At 42.6% G+C, this 24,885-nt stretch overlaps 1 protein-coding gene and 1 long non-coding RNA gene across 3 annotated transcripts in view; one reads left to right on the top strand and one right to left on the bottom strand.

The window, feature by feature from the left end:
- Window positions 1–1,753, bottom strand: part of ATXN7L1 (ataxin 7 like 1) — a 117,703-nt gene extending 115,950 nt beyond the window's left edge. For both annotated transcript variants that reach the window (XM_085217042.1, XM_085217036.1), the window contains exons 1-2: window positions 1,621–1,753; window positions 1,120–1,188 (exon numbers count right to left, since the gene is read on the bottom strand). In XM_085217042.1, coding sequence (XP_085073168.1) covers window positions 1,120–1,188; window positions 1,621–1,735 — 184 coding nt within the window. In that variant the 5' untranslated portion in view covers window positions 1,736–1,753. The remainder of the gene's footprint in view (window positions 1–1,119; window positions 1,189–1,620) is intronic.
- LOC109370887 (uncharacterized) lies at window positions 1,741–11,087 on the top strand. Its single transcript, XR_014881363.1, has 2 exons — window positions 1,741–1,870; window positions 10,052–11,087. It is a non-coding gene; the product is annotated as an uncharacterized LOC109370887 (long non-coding RNA).
- The last annotated feature ends 13,798 nt before the right edge of the window (window positions 11,088–24,885 follow it).

Genomic DNA, 24,885 nt, shown 5'->3' on the forward strand with positions numbered 1-24,885 from the left:
TTTATTTTTAATTAATCCATATTCTATGTGATTTTATCACACAAATTGACTTCACTAATTAATTCATTCTTTTTCAAGAGTTTGTTTATAGAACATAAAATTCATTTAGGCTGCTGAGGTGCTCAAACTTAAATAATGTAAAGGCAACAATACAGTAACAAGAACCTTTGCACCATTTCAGAATATCTATTCTGGCATTACAGATGATGGTGGGATTTCTCTCAGCACCAGGAAGTCACACAGAAGTCACTCTATGTCAGACCACTTGTTAGGAACCAATTTCACCAGAAATATTTATCATGATGGAAAGACAGCAAGCACGTAGCGCTTCCTTAACGAAACAGAGTGAACAGAACGCTACATGAGAGCATGCCCCAAACCATCCCACCAGTTGCACTAGATGTTCCTCCAGCACAATTTCAACAATGCACATCATCAACAAGATGCGTCAGAGTGATTTGTCTGTGCTGCCCAGCCGCTGACAGGACTAAGCCAAGCATGGCCTATGGGCAGGCATCATCAGCCTGGAATTTGCCCGTCCATACTTATGGTACCAGCAAACCCTCTGACCCAAGTGACCTATTGTATTGGGTTTTGCACAATACGCATGACTTGGCCTACTGTAAGGCAATGTCAGATGCTGGCTATTCAGTTGACTGTAAGTTGCATCCAGCAGCAAGAACGAAAGAATAAAATGCAACTTGGCCTGAAGAGAATGCAATGATCCTAAGGGACTGCTACAACAAGCTGAATACTTTTGAGAATATAAGCGTACATAAGAATACAACGTAGAGGTTATCTGCCCTGACGCACGGCTCAATCTGCTCACCTTCACGTAGAAGCGAGCGAAGCACTACACTGAGAAAGGACAGAGTCCCCAACAAAAATCCAATATGGCCCCGACTGGGCCATCCATTGCCTCAGGAGGACCTCGTCCCCTCCGCTGCCTTAGGATGACCCTGTCCCCTTACACACCTGCCACTCACACATAGCTGTGCGCCCGTACCTCACACCACACCAACACCTCCACAGCCACCTGCCCGCCTCGGGCACCGAGGGGCCGCCCGCCGCGGCCAACCACCACCGACAGGTAGGGAGATGCGCCGGCCCCGCGCTCACCTTCTTTATTGAGCCTCATCACCTCCCTGCTTTTCGCACCCTCCTTTCCAGTCTCTTCCAGATCTGCACCTGCAGAGGAGGAGAGGCACGGTCAGGAGCCGAGGCCCGAGGTGTGCACGCATTGTTCGGAGGAGAGGTGAGGAGGTGCGCGGCTCCGGCACCGCCACAGCGCTCGCGGGGCCCCCCCTTCCCTCCCCTTCCTTCCCCTCCCCGCGGCCGCTCCGCTCCGCGCTGCGCATCCTCCCCCTCGCCCCCTTCCCCCACCGCGGCTCCGGCCCAGCGGCGTAGCCCGCGCGGCGGGGCCCGGCCCGCGCCTCCCGCACGCATGGCACCGGGGCCCGGCGCGTCAGCTGAGCGCCCGGGGGGGGCGGCACCTCCCGCGGCGCGGCCCGGCCCGGCCCGACCCGGGGGCGCGGGGTGGGGGGCAGCCGTGCCCCGGCCGTGCGTGCGCTGCGGGGAGGGGAGCGGCGCGCCGAGCCGCGGGCCGGTCCCTGCCCTTACTGTGCGGGGGGGCGGCGCCGTGCGCGTGCGGGGGGGCGGCCTCCCGCACCCAGGCGGCCCAGGGCTGGCCCAGGAACGCCTCGGGACTGGGCACGGGCCGCTCCAGGGCCGCCATGGCGCCGCGCCTGCTCCTGCCTCCTTGTTGCTTTTCCCGTTTCCTTCGGCGGCGGCGGCGGCGAGCGAGCGAGCGAGACACGGGATTCGAGAACGCCGCACGTCATCCTCGGGACGTTCCGCCGCCCACACGGGGGTAGTGTCAGCCCCTGCTCCCTATCAGATCGGGCTCCCCGCCGCCCAACGCGCATGCCCGCGCCCCCCGCGCCTGCGCGCCGCGCGCCGCGACGCCGCCGGTCCCCGGCCCGCCACCCGCCCGCCCCGACGGCCCCGCGCCCGGCCCCGCCGCCCCGCGACCCCCCGCCCGCGGGCCCGGCCTGGAGCCGTCGCGCGGGGCCGCGGCGGAGGAGCGCCCCGGGAGGCGGCCGCCGGCCCGGCGCCCCGCAGTAAGTCCCCGGGACGCCTCTCGGGATCGCGGCCCCGCGGCGGCCCGGAGCGGAGCACGGGGCACCGGGCCGCCCTCCCCCGGCCGCCTCCGGCTGCGCGCCCGGGGAGCGCCTCTGGCGCGGCCACAGCCATTTTGTTGTCCGAGCGCTGCCCGGGCCGTAGTCGTGTGTTGGCAAATGGTTTTCGTGGTGCTGGGGTGTGGGGCTGCGGTGCGGCACTCGGGAGAGCTCTCGGTCCCGGCCCTCTCAGGTAATGCCGAGGTCTCGTCTCGCTGCCTGCGAGCCGCGGGACCCACACGTGCACCTTATTCTAGGCCTGTGTCATTGCTGGCTTACTGCTTCACTGAGGTAAGAATAGAAAATGCGCATCTGTTAAAAACACACACCCGTGGAAAATATTTGACGCGATACATCTAATTCACATAAAGGAATTACAGCATTAACCTACTGCTCACACCTACAAAGCCACACGCAAACACTGCTGAAGGTTTGGTCGCATTTAGGCAGCCCTGCTGAGGACACACATAGCATCACTCCTGCTGCTGGTCAGGGCTGTGGGCAGTGGGGAGCCCAGCTCTGTGTCTAGGGCTGCTGAGGGCCTCCCGCCATCCCTTCCCCATTACCTCTCCTCCCCAGCTAAGTGAAGACCCTTTGTCACCATTTCCATTCCAACCCATTCTGGGTTATGGGACAGTGCTGGAGCAGAGCATACAATTACTCTAGACTAAAACATAAAATAGCACGTAGTGCTGGCTTAATGGTTGCAGCAGTGGCCAGAGGGGCAGAACAGGAGCTGCTGAAAGCAGCAAAGCAGCCTGGAGAAGAATATGTGGTACTGCAGCCTGAAACAGATTTAAGTACTTTTCTTACTATTTTATGGAGACTGGGCTCTTGCAGCACCAAAATGGATAAACATTTTGGGCCAAGGACAAACAGCTTTGCCCCATATATGCTGTTAACAGACAGTATTAGATACAGACAGCATTCACACTCCACCTCTTCCAAAAAGTGGCTGGAATACACAAGCCCCATCACTAATATCTGGAGGCAAGCCTAAAATCTTTCATACCATATGGCCTGGCCAGAGTGCCTCCAGTCATGTAACGCTAGCTGCAAGAAATGACAGGAACACAATTAAAACAATCAAAGAAGCAGAGAGCTCGCCAACGTATGCCTCAAAAGAAAACCAGTCAATTGTGGCAGGCTTGTTAGCAACCAGCATGGAGCAGGCATGAGGTGTGCGACCTTAGATACATTACACTTAGAACTTTCAGCAACAGGAAGAGTGGTTGTGCTGTGATAGGAAGCCATGGTGAGATCTATCCTGGAATATTAGGTACGATTCTAGTCAACAGTTTAAATTACCCTTCTAACAAAAAAAGTATGGAAGCATTATTGGAATGATCAGAGGAATTAAAAGTCTGTCATATGAAAATAACCTGATTTAGTCTAGCAAAATTCATCTGGAAATGGTTAGATTTATATTTTTAATTATAAGAACACATAATCAGCAGCAGTGAAGAAAAATAAAAAGAACAAATAGGCATAAACTGCTTATGCTGAGGTTGAAAATTGGAAGATTTCCATTAATGAATGAGCAATAGAATAGTTAGATGGGAAAACAAGAGACTGGACTTGACAACTCTGAATTAAAATATTCCTATTTTTCAATTTTCATTAAACAATCGTTATAATGCTCGAATATTTCCTGATTTCTTTCTTAATACTTGCAAAGCACCCAGCTGTTTTTGTTCCTGGCAATGAAAATAAGCACCTGTTTGAAAGTACCTAACAGTCCTGATTTCAGTAGCATATTACAATTTAAAAAAAAAAACAAAAAAACAAAAAAAAGCCCTCAATCCGTGTTTATAATAAATACAACTTCAGTTAGGAATAGCAAGATGGAATTCCTTGAGAGTAGTGATAAATGACATGAAGTTAATGGTCAGCCATGTTTGGTATTTGTGCTTGAGCTGACAGCAAGGTGTTTGGACAAAAGACTTCGACAACAGCCAGATAGATTTGTAATTAAAGAAATTACACGGCACAGCCTTACGCGGTAATGTTTGTATGGACACAAAATATACATATCTGGAGAGAAGATTCAAAAGAAAGATGTGAGCACCCAGGAAATTCCCACCAATGAAAATCAACAGAGATCTCAGGGAGGTACATAAGGCCAAACATCTAACTAATATTAAACACTGCCACAGGATACGCAAGCAATAAAGCAGCTCCTAACCACACAGCTGAGAAAAAGGGGAGGGTACAGGGGGAAGCTATTTAATACAAGCTGCCACAAACCAAGCAAAAGAAGTGAAGAAACTTTCCAACTTTAACACATGGCACTAATCTACATGCTGCTCATCATGACATACCGCAGATCTACAGTCTAGGCTCTAACAGAAACAGACCATATGAAAGAAAATTAGCATAAAATCAAAGATGCAAGATGCACCAATTTTTCTTAAAAAGAAACAATCCAATGATTTACAGTTTGAGGGAAACATTTCCAAAGCCCTCCCCAAGGAATTCTTCCTCCTCCCTACCATATGTATTCAAGAACAACATTGTCGTTAAAGAAATAATTCCTCAATCATCAGAACAGTTATGTCTGACCTTCCAATGATCACTATCTTTTGTTTGGAAAGTGCAAGTTCTGCTTTGATTAAGTCTATGCTTCCCTTATGTTCTGCACCAAGGAATGACCCCCATCCCCAGGTAAACTGCAGATGGATCTGTCTACATTGGCTTGTAGGGTGCCAGCCCTGAAACTGCAGAAAAGCAGCTTCTGGTCTATGCTAGGGTTGCTCCCCAGGAGTGCTACTTCCCTGTGGGACTGAAAGACAGTGTGTGCAGCATGAATGGTAGTGCAGTGAAGTAGGAAGATGGGCGACCTGACATTAGAGAAGCTTTTCATGTGGTGAATTTGAATATGGGCTGCAGCTTTACACTGGAAAGTATGCTCAAACACTTCCTTCTTTCCTCATCCTGGCATCTGCTTTCAAAGCATTTGTAGGAAGACAATTGTATTTAAGACTTTTATTCCTCTTCCAATTTAGTATCGATAGTGAATCCAAAAGTTACGGATGGAGAAGAAGAGGGAAAGGCACAAACATTTTGCCACTGAAGACTTATTTCCGTAGGAAACGAGTAAAGAAAACATACATGAAAGTGCAGATGAAACATCCTCCATGTTTCTTTTCCACCTGCACACCAGTACAAAAGTTAAATTCTTTTGTGACCTTGAACAAATCATTCTGCCAAAAAAAAGTATTTCAGTCAGTCAGGAAAGGTGTTTCTGTCCCTCCCCAGTCCCTGTGGAATTTTATGTTTGTTTCAGCTGCAAAGAAGGGGCTTCTCTTATGTGTTTTTCAGAGTTTAATGTAATGCAGCCTTGATCTTGGTAGCTGCCTCTAAATATTGCAGCAATCTAATCATTACACAGAGTTACAAAGAAAACTGTATGCTTAGCAAATCAAAACCTTTAAGTAACAAGCATCAAAATACAGATGAAACTTTAACACAAATCTTTTTAATCCATATATCACTGATCCATAATATGACAAAACTCCAAATGCAAGCTTTCTACTAAGCAAGCAGGAGATAAAAGTCATACGTTTCTATATATACTTAATAGAATTGAAAACTTGGACTTCGTAAAATAAGAGGAAAAGTTATGGCATCGAGAAGAAAGTTGTGACCCAATCTTTGGTTTATATGGAGATCAATTCAACATTTCTCCAGTGTTTGGTATTTAAATGGTAAGAGAAAGCAAAACAGAACAGCAGTTCTCACATGTGGCTGTCAGAAACATCACATGTAATCACTGTGTACAAATAAATAATGACACGATTGCATTTCAGCTCTGTTACCATATACTGAGAAAATACCATGAGGTTGCTGAAGCTGCATGTGCAGTCACAACAACAACAACAATTTGTGAACCTCTGCTTTAAATCTTGTATACCTGACAATAAGTGCAGCAGATGGCTTTAAACTGGCTACAAAAGTATTACAAAAAACAGCTGGATAAGGCTTCGCTATCATAACAAGATTATAAACATATGATGTTCTTGTGACAAAATCATTATGATTTAAGCAGCTTGGCAAGAGATTCATTAGTACTTCTCAGAATCCTATTTTACAATGGATTTTCCACAATAGTGGTTTTATCTTACATAGCAGAAATTATTACATAGCAGACAGTTTTATGAACCCAGGTATCCACTACGGTGGGAATGGAACAGCAAATGAATCTCAAGAATTTCTTAAAGACTGTCAGTGACAGAGTTTGCATAAGAAAAGCCCCATCAAACCAACTGGCTGTCAGTCACAGAAGTACAGAAACTTCAGTTCTCTTCCAGGATCTCAAGAAATGTTAAACTAATTCATTTGTTGACGTGTACAAATAATTTTTAAAGTTTATTTTTGCACTTTTGCTAATTGTAGATTATCAAATTATAGTTAGGCTCACTTTCCATTTAGATAAATGAAATTTCCCATTACAAAATCTCCATCACAGGGGAAATGATACCAGAGAAGTTTGGACTGAGAAAGTGCAAAACCCACAAATAACCCTGTCTTTCTGTCCTGAAACTGATTCTGAAACTTTTCTGCAGTGCAGCATCCTAGTCTGTGTGATAATTACAGTAGCTAAATTAAGCAAAACGGATATCTAAAAAATCCTATATTGAGTTTTCTGCAAACAGATGCATGTAGGATTGTCATTAAAACATCTCAGCAGCTAGCAAAACAAATGCGAAAGCCACTTTGACCCACACCCTACAGCCACACTGTTGCCAGAAGTTCACTCTGTGTATGGTTTGGGATCACTTCATGGTCTCAGAAGGTGTCTCAAACAGTATGTGACTGCCATCATAAAAGCCTTTAGCTAGAAAACTGGATTAAACAGACACTTATAGCAGAGAAATCTATTTTAATATCCCCTGAAATAACACAAGAAAAAAAATTCTAAATTAAGCTTTTGGTTCCATCTTAGCCAAAGAAGCCAGCACCTTCAGAAAAAGAAACAGTCAAAAAAAAAAAAAAAATACGGAGAACTGAGAAAGAATTTCTAAGTGAGAGTATAATTTATCTTACATACCACCACTCGTATCCCAACGAAAGGTATTTCTCAAACAAATGTTGCAAATTGCTGTACCCCAAATGAAAAACAATGCTTGGAGCACTGTAGCAGCAATGATCAGATGAAAGGGGAAATATAAAGAAAGGTATATTACACAGAACTATGCACAGAAAATGCATAGTACATTGCCTTTTTACAGTGAACTCTGGAGAATTTAAAGAAAAATATGACCAAAAAATGGCTGTGAAGTAGAGGTGGAAATCAACAGTTACTGCACATTTCTAACCCAAGAGAGTTACGCAAGCAGTGTGAAAAATAAATTGCACATCCTTCTGTTCCAGTGTCTAAAAGCCTGCTCTGAACAATTTTGCTCACATATTGGTTGTAGTCTAAGTGCATTAATACGGCACTGTACTGCAGCTAATTTATCCCACTCTTCAAGAGGACAATTTATCTTACCTACCATATTACCATGGCTGGATTGTCTCTAATATCAAAGCTAGCAAAACAGCCATTGCATCTCTACATGGGACTTGTTGTGTACTGCAAGAATGCATCTTTCCTGGACATAGGAACTTACCAATTTGTTGTAAGAAGCAAAGCAGTGTGTTTCGTATTTTTCTGTTAGGGTTTCAGGTTTCAACCAGGAGTCTCTGGCAGTTCAGTTCAGACCCATCTTCCTTACCAGTATTTTAACTCCCTCAAGAATGTTCCCCATGTCCTGGCTTCCACCAGACACCTGAATATCTCAGCAATATGGTACAACCCATATCAAACAGTGATCTCAAAGTCACTTCTTAAAGCATGCTAGGTCCATGTTCTAACATTTCATTAAATGGATTTGTAGTGAGAAATGTAGGGTTAAAGCAGGTCAGGGAAGCACATTGGTTGCAGAATACTGAGAGCTAGATTTTTAACAATGTGGCTATTTGGGAAGATGAGATATATGAATGACAGTTCAAAAAACCATGGGGTGGTTTGATTTGAATGGATTTGAAGGGATCTTAGGGATCATCTAGTTCCAACCCCCATAGCATACACCAGATCAGGTTGCCCAAAGCCCCATCCAGCCTGACTTGGAACATCTCCAGGGATGGAGCATCCACAGCTCTGAGCAACCTGTTCCAGTGCCTCACCATGCCCGTAGTGAGTAAGTTCTTTCTCTTGTCTATTCTAAGTCTACCCTCTCAGTTTAAAGCCCTTACCCTTATGTCTTGTCCTATCACTACCTGCCCTTGTAAAATGTCCCTCTCCTGTTTTTCCGTAGACCCTTTTTAGATAATGGAAGGCTGGTATATGATCTCCTCAGAGCCTTTTCCAGGCTGCATAAACTCTCTCAGCATGTCTTCATAGGAGAGGTGCACCAGTCCTCTGATCATTCTCACGGCCCTCCTCTGGAATTGCTCCAACAGCTCGTTGTCCTTAGGTTGGGGGACCCAGAGCTGAACACAGTACTCCAGGTGGGGTCCCATAAGTGTGGAGTGGAGGGACAGTAGCCTCCCTTGACCTGCTGGGCACTCTTCTTTTTGGTGCAGCCCAGGATGTGGTTGGCTTTCTGGGCATATGGGTGTCAGCTCGTGTTGAGCTTCTTATCAACCAGCACGCCCATGTTCTCCTCAGGGCTACTCCCAATCCATTCTCCACCCAGCCTTTACTTTTGCTAGGGATCACCCCAACCCATGTTCAGGACCTTGCACTTGACATTGTTGAACTTCATGAAGTTCCTAAGAGCCCATCTCTCAGGCCCATTTTAAAAATGGGAGCTGTTTTTCCTTTTGCATCTCATCAGGTCCCATGGCTTGTGCACCTTTAGATTCCTCAGATAGTCTTGAACCTGTCCTTCTCTATAGTGAGTGATTCTTCATTCTCCTAGTCCCTGCCTTCAGATTCTGTTACTTGGGCAGTGTGGCTAGAGACTTGACAGACTAAAATTGTATTTCTCTATATTGACAGGTACTCAGAAAAGGCTGCAGTGGAATTGTTTCAAAACAGTGGCAGTGCATGAGTCATAGTGCTTCTTGAAATTATTAAGTATATCTATCATTAGTGCAGCAAAAATCCCTTGTATTTTACTTATTAAATATTTATCTGTTTGAGTTTTTTTTTAAATAGTTTCTTGGTAAATAACATCAACTCTAATATTTTTGAGGGCCTTATGCAAAGTAACCTCTTAACCATCCAGTCAGGACAGAAAAGATGAAATTCGTATGAGTTCTCTGTGTTTTTGAAAGGCTTGACAAAGTTGTTGAGATTTTGCAAGATGAAAATACTCGGGGGTGGAGACCATTACCTTGTCTCAACATTAAGTCTGCGTTCAAGCAGCTTGCTCCTTTCCTAAGCCTTGCTCTCTCAAAATACTTTTGTAAATAACAAAAACCACAAAACACAGGTCCCCAAAGATTTTCACACTTTTCTCATGAGGTAGGCACAGAAATATATTAAAAACAAAGCTTTCCTGTTGAATAATGCATATGATCACTCTCCATTCACTTGCACACTTGTGTTCGCTATCCCAGCGCTGTGTTGGCAGCACATGGCACAACAGGAACTTTACTGTGCCTCACTCAATGGACCATAATTGATTTTCTTCCACTCCTTCTCAGTGTAGATGTCATATTTATCCTTATTGTATCCTTCTTTCTCCCAGACCTACGCCTGTTCCCTCTTCTCTGTCACTTTTACCCTAAACACTACAGATTAGGTTTTCCTCTCCCATCAGTCACTCTTATGAAATGCTATCTTCGGGTCTCTAGCTGCCTTCCCACTTGGGCCCAGCTATCCTGACAAACACTGACATGTCTTTTAATATTCCCTGCCTTGTTTTTTATCCCCTGCTTTGCAGGTTGAAGCCTTTCCTCGTGGCTCCCTCAGCAGAGGACAGGTCTCTCCTGTATGTCTCTCCCAGACCTGAGGAGTATCTCTACCTCGTGCCAGCAAGCTGCCTCTCTCCTCAGAAATTTGTCTGGAGTTGCCCTCTTCACCTGTGGAGAAACTCGTTCTTCCTCTCCTCCTCTTTCAGCAGCTCTACTCTGCCTCTCCCTGGGTAGCCAGCAGGATTCCTCAGCCCAGGCTCTGCTGGAGGCCCCTTATATTGACTTCTCCAAGCCCTTGCTGCTTCCAGGAGCCATCTCAAATCAAACCTTACTCAAGGTGCTGAAACGTTTTGACAGTTGTTATGGTATGTCCTATTTCCAGCTTGTACAGGAAACAGACATTGAAATCAAAGAAGAAAGCGATCCTGTTCTTCTTGTATTTCTGGCTGAGGCTGGAAGTGGAGTGCCAGAAGTCCGCTGTGGCTGATTTGTTGTAAAGAGAAGTCTCTTGTAAGTTCCTTGCATTGAGAGTCCAGCAGTACTTTGTCCTTAGGAGATTCCCATCTCAACCTGGAAGAGTTAAAGATAACATCTTCACAGAAACACTGGAAATTCTGTGTGCAGCCCAGAGGATCTCAAAGGCTATAGCAGGAATTTGGGTACAGCAAGTGATATGCCTGGTAACTAAAGGCAACTGAAGTAAAAAACATGTTTAATATTCAGGCAATGGCTTGCATGCAATGAGAGGCTGTTTCACAGAAGTTTTGATAACATCATCCTTCAAAACATCTTGCAGGTGATCCTGCACTTCTGTCATCAAATTCTTCAGCAGGCATTTTTCAGAGACAATATGAATGCAGATGTCAGACTTGAATGGACTCAAGTTACAGTCTCACAGATGTAATTAAGTTTGCAATTAAAATTAAAATTAATCCTCTTTGTTTAATTCTGCTGAATTACTATTGTATAAGATCAATTAGAAATGTTCAAATTCAAAACAGTTCCTAAACACAAACTTATCTTTCTCCTTATGTGGAATTAAAGTCTTATTCTGAGTATCTGAAATCTGAACTCTTCTGTTTTCACTTGTATTTGTATTTACCTTCAAGGACCCCATCACACCCCATCACAGTCTGATAATGCAATGGCAGTTTTTCTTGCTGCATTATGAACACTTTTTTCTCGTGGCATTGCAGCAACTAACGACTTCAAAACACAATTGCAATTGTAGTCTGTGATATGGGAAAGACTACCAAAATCAGAAGGCTTTATGTTACTGGGCTGAAAAATCTCATAAAATTTTATCTGTCTAAACATATTTGGGCTACTGGTTGTCTGTGGCAAGAGGTGTCTGCTCTTCTGGTTAAAAGAACAATACAGACTTTTTTTTCTACACTCTCATACCTCATCAAAACTAGTACAATTGATACAACAACTCTCACAAATCTATTAATAGCATAAGCAGTGGAATTTCACTGAATTCTTTGTTCTGGTGACAGTGGAGTTGGGCACTGTTAATATTTCCAAAGCTATTCATAACCAGTGAAGCAAAACTTCTGTCACGCTGTTATAAAGGAATACAGATAGGAAGTTTTGTATACGTTTATACAAATCAGTGGCTGTATGTAAGAAATGAATTATGGTGGTGAGCAGACCCAAAAACAGTCCCTTGATATACACAACATTTAATAGGAATACGATATGAATTGCTAGAAATGGATAACCGAGTCTGTGTTGGAGGGTTAGAAGTGGTCTTGTTAGAAGGGCTTAACAGATTCTCTGTGCCATGAACGTGTCTCCTGCATTTGTAGAGGGAAAAGGAGAAGGGTGTCTCTAGGTTTTGAAGAGGCTCATATATGGGTGAAATCCTACATTTCTTCAGCATTTAATATTTTTGCCTACAGAAATTTTTACATCAGTTGACAAAGCCCCCTCAGACTGCCCTTGTCAGTCTGAATCCTAGTGTAGCCCACTGTTCTGTTCAGTTCTCACGTCACATTTTTATCTCAGAGTCTAAGAACGTCCAACATGTGTTAGCCATGGGATTATTGGTCCTAGGTTTTGCAAAATTTCCCATGCACACTTTTAAAACAACAGCAGAGGATTATGAGAGCTGGCCAGATACTGCAGACATAACTGTTTTCAGCAGCTACAACAGATGTTTTAAAAACATTTCCTTATTCAAATCTTCAGTCAGTTCAGGGCTGGTGAAATGCAGTCTTTTGTATTGTTTCCTGTCCTCAGTGTATTCTCTGGGTACAGTGACCTCAATCCTTCTTGTTCTTTACCTGCTTACATCACCTGCTGCTCCAGGTGATTTGCAGGGCTGCCGCTTGAATCTGCTGCTCCTACATCCACCCAGCCTTTGGGAAGGCTTCACAGAATCGTAGAATCACAGAATGGCCAGGGTTGGAAGGGACCTCAAGGATCATGAATCTCCAACCCCCCAGAAGAATTTATGTTCATTATTCCACTAAAATGGAACCAATTCTTGAAAGATATTTTAACTTGCCAGCATTTTATTTCCAAAGAGCACATGGTTAAGAAGTTTTATCAGTACCAAAACATCACGTGTTATTATTTTAGGAACAGTGATGATGCCACTGTCGTTTTACTTTCCTTTTCTCTGTCCTTTATCTTCCTCTCAAACTTGACCTGACCTGGGATTAAACAATCAGAAATGTTGTCCTTGTAACTTATGTCTCTTACTAAAAGAGCACTAATAAGCTGACCTCAGCAAACAAAAGAAATGGTTGGAGGGGCAAAAGGTGAACAGTGGTATACATGCGATCTCTACTGATTCATTTATACACATACTCCGCTTGCAGCACAATTGGCCACACATCAACGAGACAGAAGTTTTCTTTTCTCTCCGCTCACTTCCCTACTCTGTTTACCTAAGCAGCAGGAGTCATCTTAGCAGTTGGTAGTGAGATAAGATACAGAATCTAATTCGTCTTCTTGTCCCTCAGGAAAGACTACTGGCAGTTTTTGAACAAATGTCTTACTCTAGCCAAGATACTCTGAATGTAAATTTGGGAAGAATTTCTCCAAATAATTGCAATTTAAATGCTGAATCCCAAGTATATTTATTTTCTTAGCTTTTTTTTTGCTGATGTGAGTTGAATACATGCTTTAAGAAATTTCTTTTTCTGTGGTTGCTATGGTAAAAAGCAGGCCCCAGTCCTTTTACTTAAAACCCATGAACTGCAATTAACTGTTTAATGTTGTAACGTACAACAGCTCTAGTAACACCTTAACAGCTTTAAGCACGATACTCCATCATCTCAGCAGATGGTGATTTTTGGCATTCTGTGTTTTCAGTTTGTTCTTCTCCTTTATTATCCTTGCCATTATATCTTTTGAAAAATGCTCCTGGACTAACTTAATTGCAATTAGACTGAGGCACACCTTGGATCTTTCTGTATTTTCATTAAAGATGACCAATAAGTGAAAAAAAAAAAAAAGTTGCATGTGAATCCTTCGCAGTTATAAAAGCAGATTTTAAAGTACATTAACAGTCTGTTTCTTCTCATCCGCAACCATAAAAGTACAGTTTTGAAATACCCTCTGTATTCTGTAGGAGACCTACACATCAACAGCTGAGGAGACATAATTGATTCTTTTGTGAAGAAAGAGCCACCCTGAATGTTTCTCAAGAGCCTGAATTAAATGAGAGTTACCAAATACAACTTGTTTTAATGAGGGGAGTTGCCCTTTGTTATTATTTCTGTGGAGCTAGAGACAAAATTCCCCATGAATTTTGCTCATTGTTTTTAAGATTTATGGCTTGCATAATATGAAGATTTAACCATATTTAGAAAAAAATTGACAATGTCCAGACATTATCAAGAACAAGACTGTCTGGTAAAATTGCTTTTAAATTGCATTCTTTTTCCCATATTTGTATTCAATTTCTACCATATATTCTTTTTTTTTTTTTTTTTTTTTTTTTTTTTTTTTTTCCAGATAGAAATGTATTCTTTGGTTTTAAAATCAGAAACGTTCTTCATTTTGCTCCTTGAAGGGATTTTACATATTAAGCAGTCAAGGTACTCCAGGTTTAGATATTGTCTTACATTGTGCAATACAGGACCAAATAAAGGCTTTGTGTTTTTTGGTACCTTCAGCAACAGCAGCATTTCATCCTATTTAGGAAAAGAAAACAGTGCAGAAAAAGGAAAAAGAACAGTTTTCCCAGAGTCATGGTGTGATAATTTTGCAGCTTCAGGTTTTAAAATATGAATGTCTCCTTCACAGCTCTTTTCTGGCTGACTCCAGGTTTCTATGATTGTTATTTATTCAGTGCTGATAGTATGTCTGACATTGTGCAAATATAGAAAGAGATATTCATGTGGACTCTCTGCCAGGATTTCCTAGTTGTCAGTGGCAGTGTTAGCCTCTTCAAGCAAAAGCTTGAGGCTGTTTTTAAAATGGAGATGTGTAACCATCCCTCCAACATGCAGCTATGGGAGATACTGCTCAGCTGCACCCAGCAAAGCCTTGGGAGAATGGACCCAGTGGCATTTAATTAAGTTAGGACAACAGCAGCATGTGACAGCTCTGACTGATGAAATCTCTAACAAGAGACAGTCTTGATAGTTTCAAAAGCTGGAATTGTTTTATGGAAAGGTAACTGGGAGAACCAATCCTCCTGAATTAACACCTAAAGAATCAAACAAAGACTGTTGGCCTGAGTGCTTCATGTCTCGTTTTTAAAGCTGGTGTATCCATAAACTTTCTTAGAACTTATCTGTACGTTCTACTAACAGTCCATGTGCTTAGTTCATCCTCGCAGTGATGTTGGTGTCCCTCAGATTGTTACTGCTACTGGCTTTCTCAGTATCTTTCCAATGATAGCAGTGGAAGAATCAGTATCTTTCCAATGATAGCAGTGCAAGACTTCGTCAGGAACGAGTACCTCATTGACCAAAAAAAACTCACAAAATCCAAATCCACAACCCAAAAAAACCCACACATTCACTGGGGCAACACATTCATTAGGGCAACGCAAGTCACATATAGGAGTCAGCATCAAAAAGCCACACTTCCAGAAATGAATATTTTACTGAAGCAGACAAAAAGATTCATTAAAAATACACAAACCTTTGAGGTTCTGAAAGCTGAAATCAAATGTATTGAGTTCAATCCAAAGCTATGAAGAAAATTAAAGAGAGACGTATCAAATCTAATGAATAAATTGCAGATCCTTAGTTAGTCAGACCTTTTTTTTTTTTTTTTTTTTTTTTTTTTTTCCAAGGAAAAGAGAGCCCTCATATTTCTTTGCACTCCAAAAAGGCTTCCCTCTGCTTATAAGCAATTTGTACATGGAAAAAGATATATGGTTTACACTCAGAAGAAAAGTTTAATTAATTCTCATTTTACAAATCCTCCACAATATTTATTCAGAAGATTGGCAAATTCTAGAAAGTTCACCCATCCCTGAAGGAGAAGTTTTGTAAACAAATCTGGCAACAAATTTGTATTAACAGCAGCAGCCCTGCTAATCTGTCAAGACGTAGTTTGTTTCTGACACTCGATTAAATTATTTTTTGCTTAAGAATAGAAAGTAATTTACTACAAACAAGCTGTTTAGCTGGGACATGGTGAGTGCCCCTCTGAAACTTCACAGGGCATTTAATTCATTTTAGCAGAAAACAAGTAATAATACGCTTAGCACAATTCTTTTTTTCCTTTTTCCAAAACAGAAGCAAGGCTGAATTCCTGTATTCACAAAAGAGCAACAATGTTAGAGATTTCAAGGTCTGTAAACCCCATTTACAGTATATCCCGCGACCTAGACCAGCATTAATGCACATCCTCTGGACACAAATGAAGGAAGTGTTTTAGGCTGTGGTTCCACAGGCACTTTCTTGCCCGGACCCTTCATGTCCTGGCCACTTCTTCCTGGACACGTCATCCTCAGTTCTTATCCAGAATCGATTCACAGTTTCCCGGGTCTCAGCTAGAGATGATTAGAAATCTGCCATTAGTGTCAGCTAAGACAAAAGATACATGTATGGACATTATTGCTCTTTACCACTTCGAACCAACTGGACCACCTGGTGTGGGAATATTTTGGGGTCAGTTTCTTCATTCTAAAAAAAATTTGGTATTTCATCTCACTGCTTCCTCTTAGGATGGGAAAATAATTTGTGAATTTATTTTATGTCATAGCTTTCATAAAGCTGTGTGTAGCCTGGGGTAGAGGCTCAGCTGGTGCAAATGTCAGCAGAGCCACAACAGCTCATACCAGTGAGGAAGCTGTCCAACCTTCTTGCCACATCCCCAGCTCCCTCAAACCTAAAAGATCCAGATCCCAGTGAAGTCAGTGAGAGCTTTCTGTGCTGGATCCAGCTCTGCTGCACAGCCACTTAAGTATAGCACTTAAGATATTGGGCTAATGTTAGTAATCTTTTTCTGCCTACTACAACACCCAGACTGCCTGAGCTAGCCTTTGTCTCAGGCAAAAGCCTAAGGAAATTGGCTGGTTTTGTGTTGCATCTGAAAGGTCACTCCGTGTCCCCGTGGACCAAGAGGTATGGGGGAAGTAGGAATTTGTAGCCAGCTTCTTATTTATTTCTAGAAGTTGTCAGCTTAGATATTTTAGCTAATCTTAGTCATGGAGGAGTGAGATGATAAAAGTGTGGGTTTTAGAGCATCGCATTTATAGGTGCTTCAAAACATATTTATAAACATCTGCCATTCTTGCTTTTCAAGTTCTTCTTTAGATGGAATTTTAATGTATATTTATGGACACTCAGGGCAGTGCTGTTCTTTGCTTCTTCTCTAATACCACATGTAAGGACTTTGCTAAGTGACTCTCCCTGTGAAGCAAAGAAAATTCACCTAAAACCCCAGCAACTTGACTTCACACAGGAAATTTATTCACTACTATTATTGTGAAGCTCTTTAGTACTTAAATAATTCCTCATTTGGGATAATCTATGACAATTTTTTTTTCCAATCAGCACTGGAGAGGAAAAATATAAGGATTTATACTTATGTGAAATAATTTATGAAATATAAGCAAATTAAATTTGCAGCCTCTTGCTTAATTGGGGTTCATGCTATTTGAAAGAAGATGGAGTTGTAGCTATCTCAAATATGCTACATTTTCTCAGGTTGAAAAATATTACTCTTTCACACTATTGACTCTGATTTCCTCTGTGATCTAATCCTTTTCTTCACATGCTTAGTGGGCAGTGTCACAGCTACAAGCAATAACATACCAATTAACTCGGAGGTACTGATGGGACATCTAAGTAGTTTTAAGTCAACGTATATAAACATTATGTTACTGGCTTGAAAGTCTGGACATTGTTTGCAGCTGGAAGATTTGATTGCTTAATTGATTCTGAATTTCAAATTGCTTTTGCACATCAACCACTGGTTTGAATCTGCTCCAGATGGGCAATGACTGGAAGTTGTTATAATCTGGCATGTATTTGGTAGCATAGATAAGTGAGTTGACGGCCTCATTAAAAGTATCTCAGACGTATGCACTGATTAAAAAACCCCTCATCGCTGGCTCAGCAGGGGCTTGGCGGAGGGGAGCTGAAACGCTCTCTCAGCCCTAAGGGCTCTTTCTGGCTTGACAATGGACAGAAGTTTCTTTTACTGCTGCCCACAGAGGTGCTTGTAAAATATGTTATAGTTCAGTGTGTCTGCCTATCAGGGAATGCAATATTGGGATGGGACAGTGCTTGTTTTCACTGCAGTCAATGGAAAAATACAGCACATCACATCCTGAAGAACAGGGTTAAATATGTTCGCATCGATTGTGTCCTGGTAATGCTTCTTTGTTTCCCGAAGAAGCCTGGTGTGACTATATAGCACGTCTGTGTTTCATTCAGCTCAAGGCAGGTGAGCTAAATCTGATCCTGAATGACTTCTCGTCAATCTGACTCCTAGTTGCTATAGTGTTAGTCAAGTACACTTGCACTTTTTTTCACAACCTTTGAACTAAAGTGAACATGGTCTCTCCTCCAAAGCATTGTGACTCAATTCCCGCAACTTTTTTTTTTCTTTTCTTTTTTTTTAAATGAGAGAATGTACCATTTTGAATGACAAGTTTGTCAAAAACACTGACCAAGTTGACATCCCTGGCACATCTTTAATATGCTTTGTAACCCTGCCTACAGGAACTCAATGGCTTTCCCTGCAGACAGCTGGATTTCTGTGTGGCACTAGATGGCAATATTCCCTCAGCTCCAGCGGCGGTCAGGGGAGTGATGCACAGCAAGGGGACACATTCTGACTTTGTTGCCTGTTATCACTCACATAGCTTGTAGGAGCTAGGTTTTGTGTCACTCATGGCAGTCTGAGCTGCAGAAATTTTTCCTCTCTCTGTATATTCCCTCACCTATCTTTACAGCTTCACAGTTCTTTGTCAAAGCATTTGTTGGACAGGTATGTTTATGGCATGGGCTCTTCCATTTCATTAAGAAAGCTTTTGTGTTCTCAGGCAATTTCATGATGTTTGTGCTCAGATCCACAGGGAAGAAGTATCTGCGTCTGGAGTACTGCACTGCTTTCTGCTGCCTTCTGCCTATTGATGTGGTGATAGACTCAGTCAGGTCATTACTCAGCTGCAGTGTTGCTTCATACCACTCATCGGTGGCTCATTTTTTTCACTTGCGTTTGTTATCAGTTAAAATAAGCATTGTGTGAACTCAGCGACCATAAAAAAGTGCTCCTGTATCTGTACTCAGATGAATTTGGCCCTATCCTTGTTTGATATCACTAAAGGTTTTTTTTCTGATCTCAAAGCCCACAGGCAGCAAGGATCAGAGCCAGCTATGAATATTGCATTACCTTCTTTGTGTGGCTGAAACTGTGTTTGTCTTCAGGACACTCTTTTTCAGACCCGGATGTATTGAAATAGCACTTCACATTTCCCCCACCACATAATCCTTTTCCCAGATGACAGACTTATTACCATGCTGCCACAGTTCTGCCCAGGGAGGTGGTTGAGTCACCATCCCTGGAGGTGATCAAGAAACATTTAGATGTTGTACTAAGGGACATAGTTTAGTGGGGAAATATTGGTGGTAGGTGGACAGTTGGACTGAATGATCTTGCAAGTCTTTTCCAACCTTGGTGATTCCATGATTCTAAGATCCTAAAGCCATTCCCATTACCTCCCTTATTCTCTTATTGCACATTTCCATGTCCTCAGATCAGCACTCAGCTTCCCATGTCCTGTCTTCTTCTTTCTTCCACTCCTCAACCTTCCCTGAGCTTCCTCAACTATTTCCCTTTACCATCAAACATGCTATAGCCCCTGCTTCAATCCTCTACATCATAAATCTTTGTCCTCATGTTCTCATGCCACATAGCTGAGAATATCATGGTGCTACTGTGGTGGTATTGCTGAGCACAAGAATGGTGATGGTAGGACTGAGGCTATGCACCCTGCAGCTGATGTGCAGTAATGTGATGGAGAGAGAAGCTGACAGGATCACCAGGAACACAGAGCCTTGAATAAGTCACTCTGCACTTACTTCAGACCCCTCATAAAAGAGCATTGTCCTCCGCTGTGAAGTACTGAACAGTCCTCAGCCCTCCTGTTCCAAAGATGGAGGAACTTAACAGTTTTAAGAAACTGTCCCCCTTGAGTGACGCTCCGCCACGTGAGCCCCCTTCCTGTACCCAGCTGTACTCTTTTCTGTTAATTCCATATGCTTTTTGAAAATAGTGAATATAGAAATATTTTATTTGTGCAAAAATGCAAAGTCATTTTTACTGAATACAATCAATCCCTTTTGCTGAATAAAATAGACAGAATGCAGTGTGGTTTGTGATGCAAAGGCCTGTTTAAATAATTCTTGGTGGTATATTGAACTATACACCAAAGTGAAGTGCATCACGTTGTGTACATAGAAACCTCAGAGTTTCTGCACCCATATTTGCCCAGAGCATTCTTTCCTGTTGCATTTGCATCATTTGCTACTTCAAGTCCTTGTTTATATATTTACCAATCATCCCAGGTGGCCTGGCAATCACAGTAACAGACAAATTTGTAATCTGCAGTAAATACTGTATCCCAAGGTACAATGTTTCACCACATGAGCTCAGGCCCCAACCCAATTTCCAACACTCAGGAGACTTCATTGACCTCAGTGCATTTTTCACTGAATCTTAATGTATACAGGATTTTAAAGACAGCTCACATGATTAAAATTCAAGTTACGTATGTGGTTGGACAAGAGGTAGCATTTATTGCAGGTTTTGGATGTTCTAAATTACCATGTCTTTTTGATCTTGAACCACAGAACACAAAGTAGTTTCTGGTAACATCTACTTTTGCTCAACTAAGTGAATAATGAAGCTTGTGTTTCACTGACTTTAATGTTTTGTTGAAACAAACAAACAGCACAAGGGAAAAACATTTTGCAACAAAATGCTGTTTAAAGTCATGATATCTTACAATTAGCACCACTGAACTTAGCACTCTTTTTCTGCGGGGCCCTGGAGAAGTCACTTGACCTCTCTGTAGGGAGAACTCAGTTATGGGTATGGATGGGGCCCTGGGCAACCTGATCCAGTGCTTGTTTACAACCCTGGCCATGGCAGTGGGGTTGGAACTAGATGATTTCTGAGGTCCCTTCCAACCCAAGCCATTCTACAGTTCTAGATATGTTCCTGTGTCTAGAGCTTTACTGAACTAATTTCAGTGTCTTATCAGTGCTTATAAATATCTCAAGAGCAAGTGTCAAAAAGATGAGGCCAAGCTCTTTTCAGCCTAGCAACGGAACAAGGGGTGATGGGCACAAATGGGAGCCTAGAGAGGTCATGGAATCTCCTTCTCTGGAGATACTGAAAACCTACCTGGATGTTTTTCTGTGCAACCTACTGCAGAGAACCTGCTTTAGAAGGGGGTTGGACTAAGGTGATCTCCAGAGGTCCCATCCAACCCCTATGATTATGAGATTCTGTGATCTACTGCCTACCTCCATCCACATTTGTCATTACAAAACAGGAAGGAAGGCAGAGGCTGAGCAGGCAGGATGGAGTGGATGAAATGGGAAGGATTAGAACTATGCCTTAGTGCCCCCAAAAGTGAAGGCTCAAATTCTCAAGTTATGGAATAAGTAGGAAATGTCAGACTCCTGGTATTCATTTTTATTTTGCAAATGTTCTCATCCATAAAGCGTATGACTATTGGAGCAACGAGATAACTTGTTTTCAGTTCTGACAACAACTATGTTTCCAGGCTTCTGTGTCTGCTTACTCAGATTTAAGGCTGTCCTTCACTTAAACCTGGATGCCATAAAAGCCCTTGATGTGATGGAAGTGCTTCTTATTAACAGACACCTAAGTTAATTATCAAGATGACTTGCAGGTTTATGTGTCTACAAATCAATGCTAGAAAATAGATGGCCCAGATATCTGTCTGGGACGTTTTTACATAATTGCATGGGATCGGTTACTAAACTTGCTAAGCTGGGATCATGAGATTAAGATAGCCTGGATACTCATGGCTTTTAGCTTGCTCTTGTTACTCACAAATAGTACAGAGGAAGCTTTTAGCTGAGAAGTCAAATGAAATGGTGCGTAAATTTTTGGTGTAGGATGGTGAGGTACTCTTTTAATATTTTAGGAAAGGTTACCAAGGTAGCGGATGGAGAAGCTGTACTGTTTAAAGAGAGAGGATAGGAAAATAAAAGCTGACAATCTGAGTAATTTGATTGGTCAAATACCAATAAATACCCTTGACCTGAAGTTGGATCAGGGGTGGGGAAATTCTCATTAAGCTGCTCAATTCTTAGTGGGTATTTATCGCAATAAGAGCAAAATGCCTCTTTTCCTGTGGGTTGGCTACACAAAAGAGAGCCGCTGCTCTGGCTGAAATAGCCATTAATGAGAAAATTATGTCCTGAACCTCTGAAGTATTTGAAAAGTGAGAGAACATTTTTTTCTGTTAACGGACTAGAAGTCTGTTGAAAATTAAGTGCACAGAAAAAGAGTCCTGAAGCTGCACATGTTGTTATGCAAGGAGACTGCTTCTCTGATGCCAGCCTGTGTTAAAATTCCTCATTTTCTTGCGGACAGGCAATTGGAAGTTTGCATGTCAGATTTTGTTCTTTTCTACCTGATATCTTCATTTTCCATGTGCTTTATCTCTACATCCCAGCCTAAGATGGGGGCAGTCTCTCACATGCTGATCTGTTGGTCTTTTCCCTGAAACAAAGACCCTTAGTTTCTTGAAAGGTGTAGCACCTACCTCTCACTCTCTCCATTTTATCTGATACTCCAAAAGACATTTTTTTCAGAAATGTCTTTTTTCAGCAGTGCTCTAAAATGCCCAGGTTTCAAATCATCTTGAAAAACAAAGAATGATTAAAACCTCAGCTCCTTCCTTGACCTTTTCATGTACTCCAATTAATTTTTCCCTCCCTCTGCTTCGCCTGCAAACTCCCTGTCTGCACTCTTGCCTGCACTGCCCTGACCTCTTTTCATCTGGCTGCTTTATACCCCACAGATTTCATCCCTGTCCTTCTTGCAGAAGCAAAGCTCATTGCCAGCAAGCTCCTCCTGCCTTGCTCACTCTTCTAACTCATCTCTTCCTCAGCACCTCTATATTTGCCAATATGGATTTACTTATTGATATTATTTGATTTTCTACCAGTTTGGGGCTCTCTTAACTCTGGTATCTTTCTCGCATTCCTCACAACCTGGCAAGACAGATCAGGGAGCCATAGAAACCATCTCAGCAGGGGAATACAAAAAGGAGAGGCCAAGGGAGGCACTGAAGGTACTGACAGTGCATTAAAGAGGAAGAAAGACCCAGAGCCCTTTCTGCTCACAGGCACTCCTCCCACAGCTGCTCTTTGCCCCCTCCTCCCTTGCTCTGTGCCTCCCCCTGTCTCCCTGGTCACCTCTGTGGGATCTTCTCACAACATGCTTGAACGAGGCGGCTTATCAGGGAATACCTGTAAGCCCTGAAGACGGATTTTAAAAAAAAACATATTAACTGTTCCACTGGGAATTCACACAGCACCTGAAAGTTGCTGCAATTCCAGGAGAAGCTGGGGAGAGGCTGGCATTTTAAGCGCGTATGTCTTCCAAATGCTTTTACCATCCATGTCTCTAGGGTCCCTCTATGGTGTCTTTGGCACAAGATGTGCAGGGAAAAGTCTGATTGGTATCTTTGGATACTGAGTTCCTGTTGAAAGTAGATCCATGTGAATTCTCACACAAAGGACAGACAAAACAAAGATGTCGAAGTATGTATTTGTAGGCAAAAAAAAGAACATCAAACAACAAAGCAAACAACCACCACTACCAACAAACTCCCCAAAGCAGCCAAAGAATGAAGAGAAAGAAAATAAAGGCTAAAAAACTGTGATCTCTGAGTTCTCGCATGGTTTGGCTATTTGGATGGGAACTATCTATCAAAGTCGATGCTAAACAAATGTAAACATGTATCTTTCAGACTTTAAAATTTAGCCTTTGTTCTTCTTTAGCTCTTCTAAGAGTAAGAGAAATAGCAATATAATGGGATAGATTAGACATTACAACTAGAAGGAGGGAAAAAATCTAGCAGCAGTTTCACGCTGTTCTGGTAATTTGTAAAACATTATGTACTTATTGCCCAGGCCTTGTTCATGTTTGTGCACACAGATCTCATCTTTGTGATACGTCCGTTCAGGTCCAAAGCATCTTTGCAGACCCAAGAAAAGCATGTGAAGGGCTGAGCAATGATGTGCTGTGTAAAGGAACAGGTCAGACTTTTTTTTTCTGCTATGAATACATATGCATTCATATCAGCATAATTAGGTCATTTGAGGGTGAGGTTTTCCATATATATACATATATATTGCTAATGTAGTATCTAGGCCCACATTTCGCAGCGCAGTAGAAGATAAGCTTCCTCAGTAACAGCCTGGTGCAGCATGTGCTTCCAGGTGACATAGTGTGACCACACTTGCTTGAGGCCAAGTCCATATCTGGACTCAGCAGGCACTAGAAGCACAGCTCAACCACCAAATGGATGTTTCTTACAATTCCCTGAAGCAGTATCACCGGGACAGCCACAGCATCATGCAGAACCGTCCAGAGGTATATCTAGAGGCTCACAGATTGGTGTGGTTTCTCCAGAGCTGTGTAAAACCTGAATCACTAGCTCCAACTTCTTCGCAGAGCTGATAAGTTTGTGTGGAGAACCAACTGACAAATTCCTGAGCAACTAGATCTAATTGGGCCTGTTTTGGGCAGGGTGTTTGACTAGGTGACCTCCTAGTCCCTTCCAACCTAAATCATTCTGTGAGTTGATAATGATGCACCTGTATCGCATCCAGTTCCACTAGTTCCAGTATTAGTACCACCTCGATCATATGCTTCACCAAAAATGCTAGGACTGCGCTTAGGTAAAAAAGTAAAAGTTGCACAAGTGTACTGTGGGCTAGCTGTCTAAATGCCCAATCCAAGGAACCAGTGCACTGGTGTTCCGTGCTGTTCCTGAAATAGCTACGGCAAAGTTGACCTTGTCACGTGCATGTGCTGCAGTCTCACCTCCAGGTATGCAGTGCATGTTCCAAGTAATTCTCTGATACCTGGTGAAATGAGAAAAAATCAGGTTTCTGGTGTAAGAAAGAAAGCGTGAGTATTTGATCCTGGTCTCTGAAGTGAGCACTTCATTTGCCAGAGCTATTAAAACAGTGCAGTATTACCACATTTAGAACTTCCTAGGTTCTTTTCATAATGCTTCACTAATAAGATCACTGCAGTGAAAGGATTATTCATAACTGTTTTCTCAAGTGTGGCCCAGGTCTGTGGCTGGAGTGTGAGCAAGGAGCAGTTCCCTGACAAGCAAACAAGCTGACGGTGTTTAGAAACTCCCTTAGAGACACAGTCC

This window comes from Meleagris gallopavo, chromosome 1 (assembly GCF_905368555.1).
Source record: "Meleagris gallopavo chromosome 1, MGAL_WU_HG_1.1, whole genome shotgun sequence".
Lineage (NCBI taxonomy): Eukaryota > Metazoa > Chordata > Aves > Galliformes > Phasianidae > Meleagris > Meleagris gallopavo.